This window comes from Heteronotia binoei, chromosome 1, assembly GCF_032191835.1.
Source record: "Heteronotia binoei isolate CCM8104 ecotype False Entrance Well chromosome 1, APGP_CSIRO_Hbin_v1, whole genome shotgun sequence".
NCBI lineage: Eukaryota > Metazoa > Chordata > Lepidosauria > Squamata > Gekkonidae > Heteronotia > Heteronotia binoei.
Window position 1 is genome coordinate 167,162,450 of NC_083223.1, and position 14,776 is coordinate 167,177,225.

At 42.3% G+C, this 14,776-nt stretch overlaps 1 protein-coding gene across 1 annotated transcript in view; it reads right to left on the reverse strand.

The window, feature by feature from the left end:
- SMYD3 (SET and MYND domain containing 3) overlaps positions 1–14,776 on the reverse strand; it is a 706,638-nt gene that overhangs the window by 81,710 nt on the left and 610,152 nt on the right. The window contains exons 9-10 of the mRNA XM_060243806.1: positions 6,141–6,228; positions 4,290–4,464 (exon numbers count right to left, since the gene is read on the reverse strand). Coding sequence (XP_060099789.1) covers positions 4,290–4,464; positions 6,141–6,228 — 263 coding nt within the window. The remainder of the gene's footprint in view (positions 1–4,289; positions 4,465–6,140; positions 6,229–14,776) is intronic.

Below are 14,776 nucleotides of genomic sequence, written 5' to 3' on the forward strand. Positions count from 1 at the left end.
TGTTTTTCTTTCCCTATCTTTTTCTCTTTTAAATAAATGTGTTTTTCTGTTTTAAATACTGGCAGTCAAACTCTGTACCACATAGATCCCCAAACCGCTTTAGACCACGCTGTTTTATAACGGGGGCCCCGGGCAAGGGGGAAGGCATGCAGTTGGATAAGGTGCCAATCCTCCAGGGGTGCCCCAAAGAAGTGCTGAGGTCTCTGTGAAACCCAAGTACAGGGTGGCAGAGGACCTTGAGGCCGGGCCTCATAGCTGGAGAGGGGGATTGGGAGTCCTGTTCCTCTCAATCTGAACCCCGGGACTGAGCAGGTGGTGGCAGCGCGCCCAAGGGGCAGGAGGAGAAATAGCTCCCGCCAGGAGTTGGCGACTCAATAGGGAGCTGACGGGACCGAGTCTGAAGGCAGAATCGGGCCGGTTCCGCCACAACTACGATCAGTAAATATCACCCTGTTCGTCTACCCATGTGTTTCTCTATATCTCTATCTAATTTTCTTAGGACTGTATGTATGATTTTATGAGTATTTTGATCTTGTGTGTGTGATCTATATTTTTCTGGAATAAATTTTAATTGTTTTTACTTAATTAGTGTCCCTGGCATATTTGAGCAATAGTTTCTGGATGTGGAGCCTGTATATATAGACTCTTGTTCCTTTTAAAGTCAAGTGCCCACCTGTCAATTCCCCAACCTCGGTTTTGAGGGCATTTTGGCTTACATAAAATGAAAAGAAAAATGAAGGAAAGCTGACAGCAACAAACTCCTGTTAAATTCTTGCTATGTGAAAGAAGAATTCAATCCCTATTTTCCTGAAACAATTCCGCTACTCCCAGGGGCTGTCATTCCACTCTGTGATCTGTCATACCACTCCCAAAGCACAGATTCTATTGCTAGGGACCATCATTCCATTCTGGGGATTGTCATTCCAGTCCTGGAACACTTCTGCTACTCCCAGAGGCTGTCATTCCAGTTTCAGAGCACTGAGCCTATTTCCAAGGGCTCTCATTCTACTCTGTGACCTGTCATTCTGGTCCCAGAGCACAGATTCTATTACTAGGGACCATCATTCTGCTCTGGGCACTGTTATTCCAACCCCAGAGTATCTGGGCCCAGAGACCTTAATAGAAAATGCACCCCCCCCCCAAAAAAAAAGAAAGAAAGAAAAAAGAATTGTGACACAGAAGAACCCAGGGAAAAGCTAGCCTCTGACTGAGAATGCTAGTTAAGCAATCCCCTACCACAGCAAAGCACTTTCACATGCTAGTGCACCTAATCCGTCCCAAACCACTTTGCCTTGCCAACATAGGGAATATGCACTCATCTGAGGTTTATGTCATCCTCTCCCATTGTGAGTAATGGGGAGGGAACTTTGTTATTGGCAGGCAGCATTGCCAGTCAAGCTTTGAGGTCCCTATTTATGTTTCCAAGGCTGGAAAATGTCACCACTGTTACCTAACATTTTCATGCCAGACTTTGTGTGGGGGGATTCACTTTTTGAGCCACTTCCATTCTCACAAGCTCAGAGATTTGTTTGGCAAACATGTGGGTGGCGAACCTTGGCTTGCAAGCCTCAAACTGGGGAAAGTTCAGTTCAGATTTTGGCTGGTCACCCAGTCTGTGCCCATCCCTAGTAATTAGCAAGGATGTTGGGTTTTAACCATAACAGTTGGAGGAGCATTTCTGGCCTCAACATTTCAAATGATTAAAAAAGTAAGCACCAGTTATCCTCTGTGCAAGCACCAGTTGTTTTTGACTCTGGGGTGACATTGCTTTCACAATGTTTTCACAGTAGACTTTTTACAGGGTGGTTTGCCATTGCCTTTCCCAGTCATCTACACTTTTCCCCCAGCAAGCTGAGTATTCATTTTACCGACCTCAGAAGAATGGAAGGCTGAGTCAACCTGGAGCTGGCTACCTGAACCAGCTTCTGCTGGGATTGAACTGCAGTACTGCAGCTTTACCACTCTGTGCCATGGGGCTCTTTTCAAATGATTACCATGAAGTAATTAATATCCCAGCTTCAATACTTCACCTTATCAAATTCTAATGTCATTTGCCAGCAGAATATATTATTTTCAGGAGAGGAGAGGTTATTTAGTGAGTCCATTAATAGTCTCGCTGTGCTTCCTAGAATAGCTAATGAACTAAAATGCATGAGAAGAGACTGCACACAAGGCAGTATAGTCACAAACAGTAACAGCACACCAGAGGTGATAAAAAAAACAACACTGAACTTTGCCACATGGCTCTGTTAGTGTCTTGCTTTGCAATAAGCTTGCCTACTACCCTTTCTCCTCTCAAGAACATACCACCAAACTTCTTTCCCACACAATGAAACTGATTTTATGATTCTTGATGAAGGATAAAGATAGATAAAAAGAGAGCAGAACAATATGAATGTGATGACCTTTTGATTGCTGTTTTTTTTTACTAGTGCATTGCCAAGAGGTGAGAGTAGGTGGGTCACAAATGTATTTCATCACACACAATTTTGCCCAACCCTTTACTGAAGCTTATTCAAGGACACTATTAATTTTTCAAAAACGTCCAGGGCACAGCAAAATTAGGTCTTATACATCATGAGAAAAAGAAGCGGAGAAATCTCAAAAATGACTACATGAGGCTAAAGCAAAAGTATCCATAGTAAAATGTTTACACCAACATGTTTTAAAAATAGAATTCATGATTCAGGCAAAAGTAACTTAGAAACCTTCTACATTGTACTGCAATCAAAATATAAGCACCTGTTCAAATTCAGAGGCCAATCTCATAGCACTTGAATTTCTATCAATCACTGTTGCAGTCATCCCATTTAACACACGAAGACCTAAATGATTGCCTCAGTTCAGACATAATATTTAACGGCTTATTTTTACTCTGGTTAGTTTGTGGAAATCAAGATGCAGGTCATAGACAATCACCACTTAAATCAACAAATTATGGTTTCATTTCCTTCTCTCCATTGCCTGAGAGGATGGCGGCAGAAAACAAGCCAGGATTAAACCAGGTTTATGCCAGGATATCTTCAAACTATAACTAAGATTGAATTTATCATGCAGAATTACAATTAAGATCAACTGGGGTTGAGAAACCAAGTGAGATCCTGACTTTACATTCTTGTTTGACAGACCCTAAATAAGCATGGAGTGGGCTGCCTTTGGACAATCACACCAATTCCATTTATTTGAATTGAACCATGTTTTCCCACAGTAGAACGGAACCTCTGTCTTTACCCAAGAAAAAAAGTGAAAACAGCTAGGCCAGTAGTGGCATTTGAATATACTAATTCAAAGGTTGCCCATTGTCATCATTTTCTTCAACATTTTATATCAATATTAACAAAAGAAGATATATACAGAGGGGAAAAGTACAAAGCTGCAATTACCCTTTGATCATCGTGGCCCTTCTATCTCATCGCTGTACTACACAGTTACTACCTGCTTCAAAGGAAGCAGCTTTTCTCTTGTTCAAACTATATCAATCAAAGCTAATTAGACATTAGGGTAGAAAATAGATGATAACACAAGGAGGTCAAAAACACATAGAATGGTACTGCTCAGATAGGCAGGCAAGCTGACAGATTTGCAAATATGCCTGGGAACATATATATATATATATATATATATTGAAAAAATGGAGATCTGAAGAAAAAGGAATCACAGTTCTCTAGGAAAGTGTATTTCATACATAGTATGATCACATACCTTAGCACATGTCAAAAGAATGTGCTATGCAGTGTACTACTACCCTATTTTTTTGGAAGGTTTAAATTGAGGTAGAAGAAGTTGCTGTTTTACTGGAGGACACATGTTGTGCAATCCTGATTCAGAAGAATAGTACTGATTGTGAAGTCTGATTGTACTACTAATTATCAATCAGAAGGTTTGGCAGTTGCAGAATACGTCCAGCAAGGGTAAACCATAGAGACCTAATTCCTTTCCTCTATTGCAACAGCAAGCATAGCCTTGAGGAATTACAATCTCATTTAATACAACAAAAATTGTACGATTAATTTATAGATATCTGTATCAAGGATATGGCTGTGCTAGGGGATAGCACTGCACTGCAGGCTGCAGTCACTCTGATCTAATTAAGGGGAGCAGATTCACTCCATGCACAATGGAGTACTCTGTAAGCATACAAATATCTGTCACATTCTGTACATGTGCAAAGGATTTCTGCCCCTTCTGTTTTTCAGCCATATTCTACACAGAAATGGTGCTTTCCAGTACTGATTGTTCATGGAAGAAAACTGAATCTTATAATACATCACTGTAACTCCAACTCTCACCTGTAGGGCTCCAAAGTTCTGTTGCCATAAAGCAAAGCTTCCTCCAAAAGACCAAGGTTTATGCAGGCATCCATGGCAAGGTCAAGTAGTTTCAGCTGGTAGATATTTGTGTCTGGGAGAAGAGGACTGGTTTTCTTTAACAATGCCCGGTATTTCACCAGAGCTTGCTTCCATTCTGTTGTTTACTTTGATTAAGGATTATTCTTCACTGTAATTGCCAAACAAAAGCAAACTCTTGTGCCAAAATTATATTAGATTATAACATTCTGGTAACCCATTCACTGTTTCAGCTTCTGAAAACCTCTACATTTTAAAATTTACAATTAACAAACCATCTAATATAGATAGCTGCAGAATTAAAACCCAATGCATAGGTAACCAATTTTCTTTAATATTAACAGTTTTGAGGAAAGGAGTTTTATCCTACTTTAACTGACCAAGACTGAGAAAAACTGCTCTGGGTTTGACAGATAAAAGCTGTTAGATTAGTGATCTATGTGATAAAAGACACAGCTAATATTCAGTTATTAAACATCTGAAAAGCTCCTTAGCATTAGCATGTGAGACAAAAAAGGTCTTCATGTCCATATGAATCAGATTCAGAGTAACCCATTCAGGACATATGAAAATACATACATATGAAGCTGCCTTATACTGAATCAGACCCTCGGTCCATCAAAGTCAGTATTGTCTTCTCAGACTGGCAGCAGCTCTCCAGGGTCTCAAGCTGAGGTTTTTCACACCTATTTGCCTGGACCCTTTTTTGGAGATGCCAAGGATTGAACCTGGATAATTGCTAAAATCATGTCACTCAGGTAAGTAGTATGGTGTCCGCTACTGGGCCAGGACAAGTTGTACAAGTTATATGGAAGCTCTCAGGGGGGGCCAGTCAAGTTGTGTCACATCAAGTCACAACCATTGCTGCAGTTGAGTGAGTTGCACAAATTGCATGGTAGCAAGTTGCCTGGTGGTTGCTGCTGGACCTGGCTTCAATGAATCCTTCCTCCAAGGCAAGAGGTAGGGGAATGGGATAGAGGAGGCTCAAATAGCGCTGGTAAGGACTTTTCCTCCACGTTTTACTAATAGAAACCAAGATTTGAAGCCTGGCACTATTGTAGTGGTTGTGTAATAACCCCCATAATGACCACTCTCAAAGTGCATTCATTTCTTAAAGGTACGGACACTGCTTTTATTTGGATTTTTACTCCTTACCCTGCAGTGTGTTTATTTTTTAGACTTCAGATTTTTCTGCAAAGCTTGGGGGTCTTTTCAGGCATGTAATATGAAACCTACAAAATATGAAATCTACAAAAATAAATTGGGGGGGGGGGGTCAAAAAGCTGAAAATAATTAAAGGAGAGCCTGTAGCTTTAAGAAATGGATTTCCTCAGTGGCAACTGCAACATTCTAAGGTTGGTTCTGTCAGTAAAAGGATGAGAAGGGGTGGGGGGACAAGGCCCTTTCCAGGGCAGTGTTGTCCTCTGAGGAAGGACTCATTTGGACCACACCTGATTAGGGTTGCCAGCTCAAGGTTACCAAATTCCTGGGGGGGGGGGAGAAAAACCTAGTCTTGCATTTGGGTGAATACAGTAAAATTTCACACAAGAGGAATTTCAGAATTGTCTTAAAAGTCAACCTCATGTAGAGGTGCATTACATCTTATCTCAAGAGGAAGAAATGGTCTTTAAATGCTGTCTAACAATAACTGATAGAGGAACTGATAGAAGAGTGTTTAGATGGACAAGAAGAGAGGAATATTTAAAGTTTCATATCCTAGAAATGTCAATGAGCAGTCTGAGTCAAAAGAAAATCTATTTACTGTGGTTCATTATTGTGGCATGGAAAGGATACCTTCTTGTGACTTGGAAGTTGTCATTTTATTTATAGCTTCTTTGACTTCTTTCCAAGCTTGCTCATCACCTGCCAACATGATAGCATCCTGAATTGGCAGAAACAAAAAAGACAAAATCATTTTGTTTTTTAAATAAAAAATGTTACATTCAAGCATGAAACCCTGTAAACAATGATAAAAGCAATGTTTTATTGGGCATGAAGCAATGTTTTATTGGGCATGAAGCTGAAACAGCTGAAACACCATGCAGGTGGAAGTCAATGGAAGAAACCAAACACTTGCTTGGGCAGTATTTATTCATTTCAAATTCTTGCCATACATTTTCTAGCAAACGTATTTAATGTCAGGAATACCCATTAACCAATTATTTTTATTAAAGTTAAAGAATATGACATCACAGTCAACTTTATCTGCGTGATTTTTAGGATTTCAGTTTTGCCACATGTACAGGGCTCAGGGAAGTGTGCATCATATCAATGAATACATTTATTAATCAAGCAGAAATCAATTTAAGACAATTAAAACATTAATTCATTGCCTTATATATCACCCTATCACATGGTGGACTCAGGGTGGATAACAACATAAATAAAATACAATAAATAAATTAAATAAAACAAGATGGCAGCAAAAAACATACATTGCCCAGAGCTGTCCCATCCACCTCCTGTTGGACATCGGCAGGATAGCAACCATCTATAAGCTTGCTATGGGCAGGGGCAGCCGAGACAGTAGAGACATCTGTTGCCTCAACTGAAGGGCAGAAAAGGCCCTGGCCCTGGTCATGTCTAAGCAGATGTCTTTGGGGTCAGGGTCTACCAGTAGATGCTGGTCTATGTAATGCAAGGCTCTCCGGGGCATATATGGGGAGAGACGGTCCTGAAAGTATGCTGGTCCCAGGCCGCATAGGGCTTTAAAAATCAACACCATAACCTTGAAGCGGACATGGTACTCAGTTGGTAGCTAGTGCAGTTGGTGCAGCACTGGCTGAATGTGAGCCTGCACAGATGATGCTGTCAGCAAGGACATCGCCACATTCTGCACTAGCTAGGGTTTCCAGGTCAGATTCAAGGGCAGTCCCACATAGAATGAGTTACAATAGTCCAACCTGGAAGTGACCATTGCATGGATCACCGTAGCTAAGTTCTGGGAGGAGAGATAGGGAACAAGTTGCCTGACCTGCCTCAGATGATAAAAGGCAGACCTGACCTCATTGTGGCATCTGGCCCACATTTCAGGAAAGTGAGCAGGGCTATTGCCCAGTGAAGCTTGTGGTTATTCCCACCTTGAAATGCCATCACTGGATGGAATGAAGGAGTAAGGCCATATAGAGCTTAAACAAGGAATTTGTACAGGATATTTCATCTCAGTCAACACCGGTGTTCAAACTGAATCACCACTGGGCCTTTTATATGTACCAATGTGTAGTATTGCTGTGGGGTTTTCCTTGTTTATTGCCATGCACATAAGAAACGAGCACACTATAAATTTCAGTCAGGCATTTTGTATCAATTTAAACTGAGGAGTAAAGTAAGACTTGTTGCTTAAGTATTAATGAGTTGACAACACAGTACTAGCCATTTCCAGTATGGGGTATATCACAGTAAATTATTTTCTAAAAACTGAAGTAGTGCAAACATACCTTCTAATATATTGCAGTTCCCCTCTTTGTCTGGGAAAGGAGGGAGTTTTTAACTTGCTCTGCTTGTCATGAGTAAGATAATTTGTCATGAATGCAAATCATATGGGGATCATAATAGCTGGTAATATTCTGAAAAGCATCAACCCATCACCACTTTGCAAACATGTTTAAATAAAGGAGCTTGATGATGGCAATCCAATTTATAGATCAATTGTCATCCCAAGAGCACAAAAGTTAAGAAGTTTAATCTGTATTTCTCACACAGAAGACTAATTAATAGAAAATATGTACTCAAAGCCTACATTAATTTTATGTGGAGCTTTGCAGCTCTGTTTTCCCATTCATAACCAAAGTGTGTGTGGGGGGGGGGGGGATAGAATGGGAATTCTTATACTACCCCAAGAGATGACTGCATCAAAATGGCTTCTGAGGTCTCAGGATTCTATGACATTCCACATGACAAAATTACAAAGAGAGCAGTGTTCTCACAATTTGCAAATGTACTTACCATAAAAATCACCTAGAATAATTTTGTACTGAGCGAAAGCTGCCATGCTGAAAGGTCAAAACTGGGACAAAAAAAGCTCATGTTGCTGTAGTTATGTCAGTTATGTTAATTATACAGTTCCAGACATGTTAAGCTTTGCATATAAAGTGAACAAGCAAATCTGGCCTAGATCTAATTCTGCTGCCTTGAAAGGGCACAGAATCAATTGCAGAGGTCTTGACTTTGTGAATGAAAATAACTGAAAGCATAACATGATATACAATTACCCTAGCTCAATACTATGAACTGAAGAGGGGATTCATTTATGCTACTAATAACCACAGTTCAGCCATCTATATAAACACAACATCAGTTTTGACAAGTAAATATAAAGATGGAGGGACACAAACATGGACTTTAATTTGGATGACAGATTACTACTCAAACAATGTAAGATAGAACAGACTGTTTGGTCCTTAGTAATGCTTAGGATCTGGTGTGTGACTTAAGTGTGTTGCACCAATTGGGAGCAATGATCACAGTGCTATTAAGTCACAGTGCTCTTTGTGTGAACACAGAAGTTCAACATAACTAGAGTTTCACTGGCAGAGGGTGGGAGGGAAGTTTCCAGGAGTGGAAGGGCAGGGCAACGTTGCTGTGCACGATATCCTAGACATGATGACACACATCATCACACTGGGGATGTCAAGCAGCAATGCTCTGGTTTTGGGTTTACTAAACTCTATGGTAAAACTGGGCTCAAACCATAGAATTTTGTCTCAAAACTAGAATATCACTATGTGGCGCCCCCAGTGTGATGACGCTGCTTCCACATGATATCATCACAACAGGGATGTCATGTGGGGTTGTGACTGTTAGGGTTAAGGATTCCCCCACCAGCCAGCTGGCTGGTGGTAAACAGGAGCCTGCAAAATCAGGGGATCCCCCACTCCCACCTGAGGACTGGCAGCCCTAGAAAAAGCCTGTCAAAACTGAGGAGACTGCTCAAAAGATGAAAGAAAGAGAAATGAGGGCCAAAACCTTTCAGAATGATTGAAAATTGTTAATGTCTGCAATAATGGACCCCAAGAGTATTTGTTTTACTTTTTAGTTCTTGTCTATTATACAGCTCTTGGTCCCTGTATATCCCTCACACCTCTGAGTTTTCCACCTTGTGGCATCACCTGTAGACCTATTAATTATAGCCTTCTCTGAGGAGGCCTTGCTTTTGAGTCAGTTCCTTGGTCCCCAAGCTTATCCAGCATGTCCCAGGTCATTAGACACTTGCCAAGCTCAGCCAGCTCTCTGGGTCTTTCAGGAGTTAAGCGGGACTGGATTGCTTCTGGGCTATGGGCTTTTCCTTCACCCCACTTCTAGTGTCCTGCCATTCTGCGTACTTCCAGTGCTGAACCAGGCCTTGTGAGCATGGTGCTCCCAGGCCTTTCCCTTGCCTGGGCCTCTGGCAGCTGCACCAACTTTTTTTCCAGCTCTTTCCAAGGGCCCAGCTGCCTACGCAATCTCCTCTTCTCCGACACCTTCTCAAGCTTTACGTCAGAAGAACTAGTTGAAGAAAACGTTTATTGGTTTATCCTGCTCAGTGCATAAACAGGAACCAACATAGATTTTTTACATGCATTAGTTGATTAACAGGAGCCCATCTGTGCTTAATTTGTAACAAGGCAGCAACCTTGGCCGTTGGTGGTTAGCCAGAAACGAGGCCTCAGGCGAAATCAGGAAGAAACAGCCATTTATTTAACGTGTACACTGACCCCAGATCAGACTCATGTCTAAATGAATCCGGGAGCCCCAATTTCAGGAAGGTCTACAGTTTTATAGTCACAGACAATCATTTCCAGTAAACAATCGCACAATTATAGGAAAGGACCACCCCATATCCCATACATTATTACAAGCATCATATTACTAAAGGAACAAGGAGGAGACAGGGAGGGTCTTTCCATACATGGCATTGATGTTGCTAACACTCTTGCAGCAATATCTTTCATCAAAAACACATTTGCACCTTTGACTTGCTCCGGAGACATTTTCCAAGGCACATTTGCTCAATGCTTATTTCAGTGCTTACTCCAGCCAGTTTCTAGTTGCTCTTTTAGGCAACTGCAGCAGAGCTGGTGGGTGAAGGATTAACTTCCTCTTTCCTTACTTTCACAATCTAGGAGGATTATTTCACAGAGGCACCTAGCAAGCACTTTTAAAATCTCTTTGACCTTTTGTTTTCTTGCCCGTGTGCCTAATTGATGACTTTCAATTTACCTTATTTAATATCTTTTTATTTCAGCCCTGCTTCAATGTCAGAAGTACTAGTTGAAGAAAATGTTTATTGGTTTATCCTACTCAGTGCATAAACAGGAACCAACATGGATTTTTTACATGCATTAGATGATTAACAGGAGCCCATCTGTTCTTAATTTATAACAAGGTTCAGTCCTGAAATCTACTTTTAAAGCCAATGTAGGAAATAATTAATAAAGGAATATAATTGCAACTTACTATCAACATAGATGGTTTAGGGTTATGGTGGTTTTTAGGCAGATTTGTATAGCAGAACTTTTCCTTGTAGAAAAGTGGGTAGCTTCCTGGGAGCAAGATAAGGGAGGCATGGGAAGCACTGACTGTCTCTAAGAGTGTGAAAATGCTATATTGTTTCCTTCCTTTGAAATGTACAAAAAGGCAAGGCATGGCCTTGGAAGTTATCAAACTCAACTTGCCTCTTTACTAGACTGATTGTTCTCAAATAAATGGATTAATTTTGCAACACTATGATCCGCCTTTGTTTGAAGTTCCTCGTCTGACACTTGTAAACCCAACTTGGAATTGGCACGGTGCCTTCCAGCCTGTCTACCTATGAGCATTGAGCAACTGTGAAATTCACATATGACCACGTGAAAACATTCACATACGACCATGTGAAAGGTGATTGTTTACCATTGCAGGGGACAGTAAAAGCAGAACAAATTGCATACATTCAACAATACATTCAACCAAGAGGTCCACTCCACCTTTTTAGATGGAGTATTTTCTTGGCCTGTTTTTGGTCGGATTCCATTTTGTTTAACAGAAATAGGAGACCCACTCTCTCTCTAGGCACTGGGGTACTCTATATTATCAGGCAGCACCTCTCAGTAACACCACCACCTCCTGAGGAAGCCTGTTCCACTGAGTAACCACTCTAACAGTCAAGAAGTTCTTCCTAATGTTGAGCCAGAAACTCTTTTGATTTAATTTCAAACCATTGGTTCTGGTCCTACCTTCTGGGGCCACAGAAAACAATTCTACACCATCCTCTATATATCAGCTCTTCAAATACTTGAAGATGGTGATCATATCACCTCTTAGCCGCCTCCTCTCTAGGCTGAATATGCCCAACTCCTTCAACCTTTCTTCATAGGACTTGGTCTCCAGACCCCTCATCATCTTCGTTGCCCTCCTCTGGACCCGTTCCAGCTTGTTTATATCCTTCTTAAAACATGGTGCCCAAAACTGAACACAATACTCCAGGTGAGGTCTTATCAGAGCAGAGTAAAGTGATACCATCACTTCATGTGATCTGGACACTATACTTCTGTTGATACAGCCCAAAATTGCATTTGCCTTTTTAGCCACCACATCACACTGTTGACTCATGTTTAGCATATCATACACTAAGACTCCTAGATCCTTTTCACACATACTACTGCTAAGACAAGTCCCCCCCCCCCATCCTATAACCATGCATTAGATTTTTCCTATCTAAATGCAGAACTTTACATTTATCCCTGTTAAAATTCATTGTATTGGTTTTAGCCCAGTTTTCCAGCCTGTCAAAGTCATCCTGTATACTGTTTCTGTCTTCTACTGTATTTGCAACCCCTCCCAGTTTAGTATCATCTACAAATTTATATAGATCGTTTATATCGTTTATAAAATCGTTTATAAAGATGTTGAACAAAACAGGTCCCAGGACAGATTCTTGAGGCACTGCACTTGTCACTCTGCTCCAAGAGGATGAGGAACCATTCACAAGCACTCTTTGGGTGCGATCAGTCAACCAGTTACAGATCCACCTAACAGTAACAGAATCCAAACCACATTTTACCAACTTGTCAACAGCCTTACTGAAATCAAGATAAATGATGTCTACAGAATCCCCCTGATCCAGCAAGGGAGTCACTTTCTCAAAAAAAGAGATCAGGTTAGTGTGACATGACTTGTTCTTGAGAAAACCATGCTGGCTCTTAGTAATCACATCCATTCTTTCTAAATGTTCCAGGACTGACTGTTTGATTATTTGTTCTAAAACTTTTCCAGGTATAGACGTCAAGCTGACGCGTCGGTAGTTACCCAGATCTTCCTTTTTCCCCTTCTTGAAGATGGGGACAACATTCGCCCGCCTGCAATCTTCCAGCACCTCTCCTGTTCTCCAAGAATTCTCAAAAATAATAGCCAGAGGCTCAGAAATTACATCCGCAAACTCTTTTAGAACCCTTGGATGAAGTTCATCTGGCCTTGAGGACTTAATTTCATTTAAAGAAACTAGGTGTTTATGTACTACCCCTGTGCTGATCCTAGGTTGGAACTTCATATCCTCATTATATGTTCTGTTTTTGCCACGCTGAGCACTAATTTCCTCAGAAGAGAAGACTGAGGAAAGCTAGGAATTGAGCAGTTCCACCCTCTCTTCATTACCTCTTGCAATTTCACTTTCCTGCCCTCACAATGGGCCTACCATGTCCTTGCTCTTTTTCTTACTCTGAACACAAAGGAACCCTTTTTTGTTGTTTTTAGCATCTTTGGCCAGCCTAAGTTCATACTGAGCTTCAGCTTTCCTAACTTTTTCTCTACAAGCACTGGTGATTTGTTTATATTCATCCATGGTAATAAGAGCCTCCTTCCAATTCCTAAAGGAGTCTTTTTATTTCTCAAGTCTTTAGAGCAGGGGTCCCCAACCCCTGGGCTGTGGACCGGTCCCAGTCCATGGCCTGTTAGCAATTGAGCCGTGAGTTGTGTCATTATTTCATTATATATTACAATGTAGGGAGGGAGGGGGTGGGCGGGCTCCCTCTTGGGTATCCTGCCCCCCCAAAGAAAGTGCATGCACAATATATCACCTCTTCTTTCCCGGTGTAGTGAACGCTGCGTGGTCACTGTCCGGCTATGCCTGGCAGATGGTCACTGCAATGGCCTCTCCTGCATTACTGCATCCGTGGCAACACCTTCCCGCTGGTCCCCCCCCCCCGTTTCTCACAGAGTTTGCCATGTCATGGTGCGACCGAATCTCCGGCGGTATAACCGGATGGGCAGGTTGGGCTCACCAACCTCGCCAGCCAAGAGAAGGAAAACTCTAACATCAAACCCAGGCAGATAGAGCTCGTTAATATAACACCTACCACCTGGAGGACTCGCTGCTGGCGTCCCGGCTTACTGGGCCATGGCAGATGACCCCAAGGTGAAAGGGTGGAGCCAGTACCGTGCACACTGAGCTTCACCTAAAAATTCCTCTGCGCAGGCCTGAAGGGTATCCACATCCACAACCCACAACACATCAAGTCCTGCAGCGATGGGCAAGGAGTGAAACGGCAGGTGGAAGATGCCACTGGAAGCCGCAGTCCCGATCCTGCATGTAGGCGGTTCAGGATATTGGTCGCCTGATGCTGACCCGGAGACGAAAGCATTTTTCGGCAGCACCCTGAACGACCAAGCAACCCTATTTAGGGACAGCACTACTTGCTCCGTATGGAGAGGGGCCTAGAAAAGGTGGCCTAAACAAAGCTCGTCATCCCCCCCAGTTGGCTAGCCGCGGTCAACGGGCATCCTTACTTGCGGTTGAAAAATAACAACAAAAAAAAGGCACGCGCCTGCCTCACAAAGTGTGCAAAGACTAAAGCTTGCGTGTTGGAACATCAGAACCATGCTTGACACAGTAGACAGTGGTCGCCCTGAACGACGCTCTGCTCCAGTTGCCCCCGAACTTCTCAGGTTGAATATCGACATAGCCGCTCTCAGTGAGGTCCGTTTTCCTGAGGAAGGTAGTCTTCAAGAACACGGTGCTGGCTATACCCTCTACTGGTCAGGTAAGTCAAAGGCTGAGAGCCGCCTTTCTGGCATTGGCTTCATGGTCAGGAACTCCATTGCCTCTAAACTCGAAAACCTGCCAACAGGTCACTCAGATCGCATCATGTCTATGCGCCTCCCACTTCAAAACAAGCAGCATGCAACACTCTTTAGGGTGTATGCTCCAACCCTTCAAGCAGATCCTGCAGAAAAGAACAAGTTCTATGCTGATCTATGCAACCTCGTAAGGAAGACCCCTACAGAGGACAAGGTGATCAAACTTGGCAACTTTAATGCCAGAGTAGATAAAGACTCAGAAGCCTGGAAAGGAGTACTTGGCAAACATGGCAATGGCAACTGCAATGATAACGAGCGCCACCTGCTAGAATTCTGCACAGAGCACCAGCTCCGTCATACGGATCATCGTCTAGTATGCTGCAATCTCCGTCTTCACT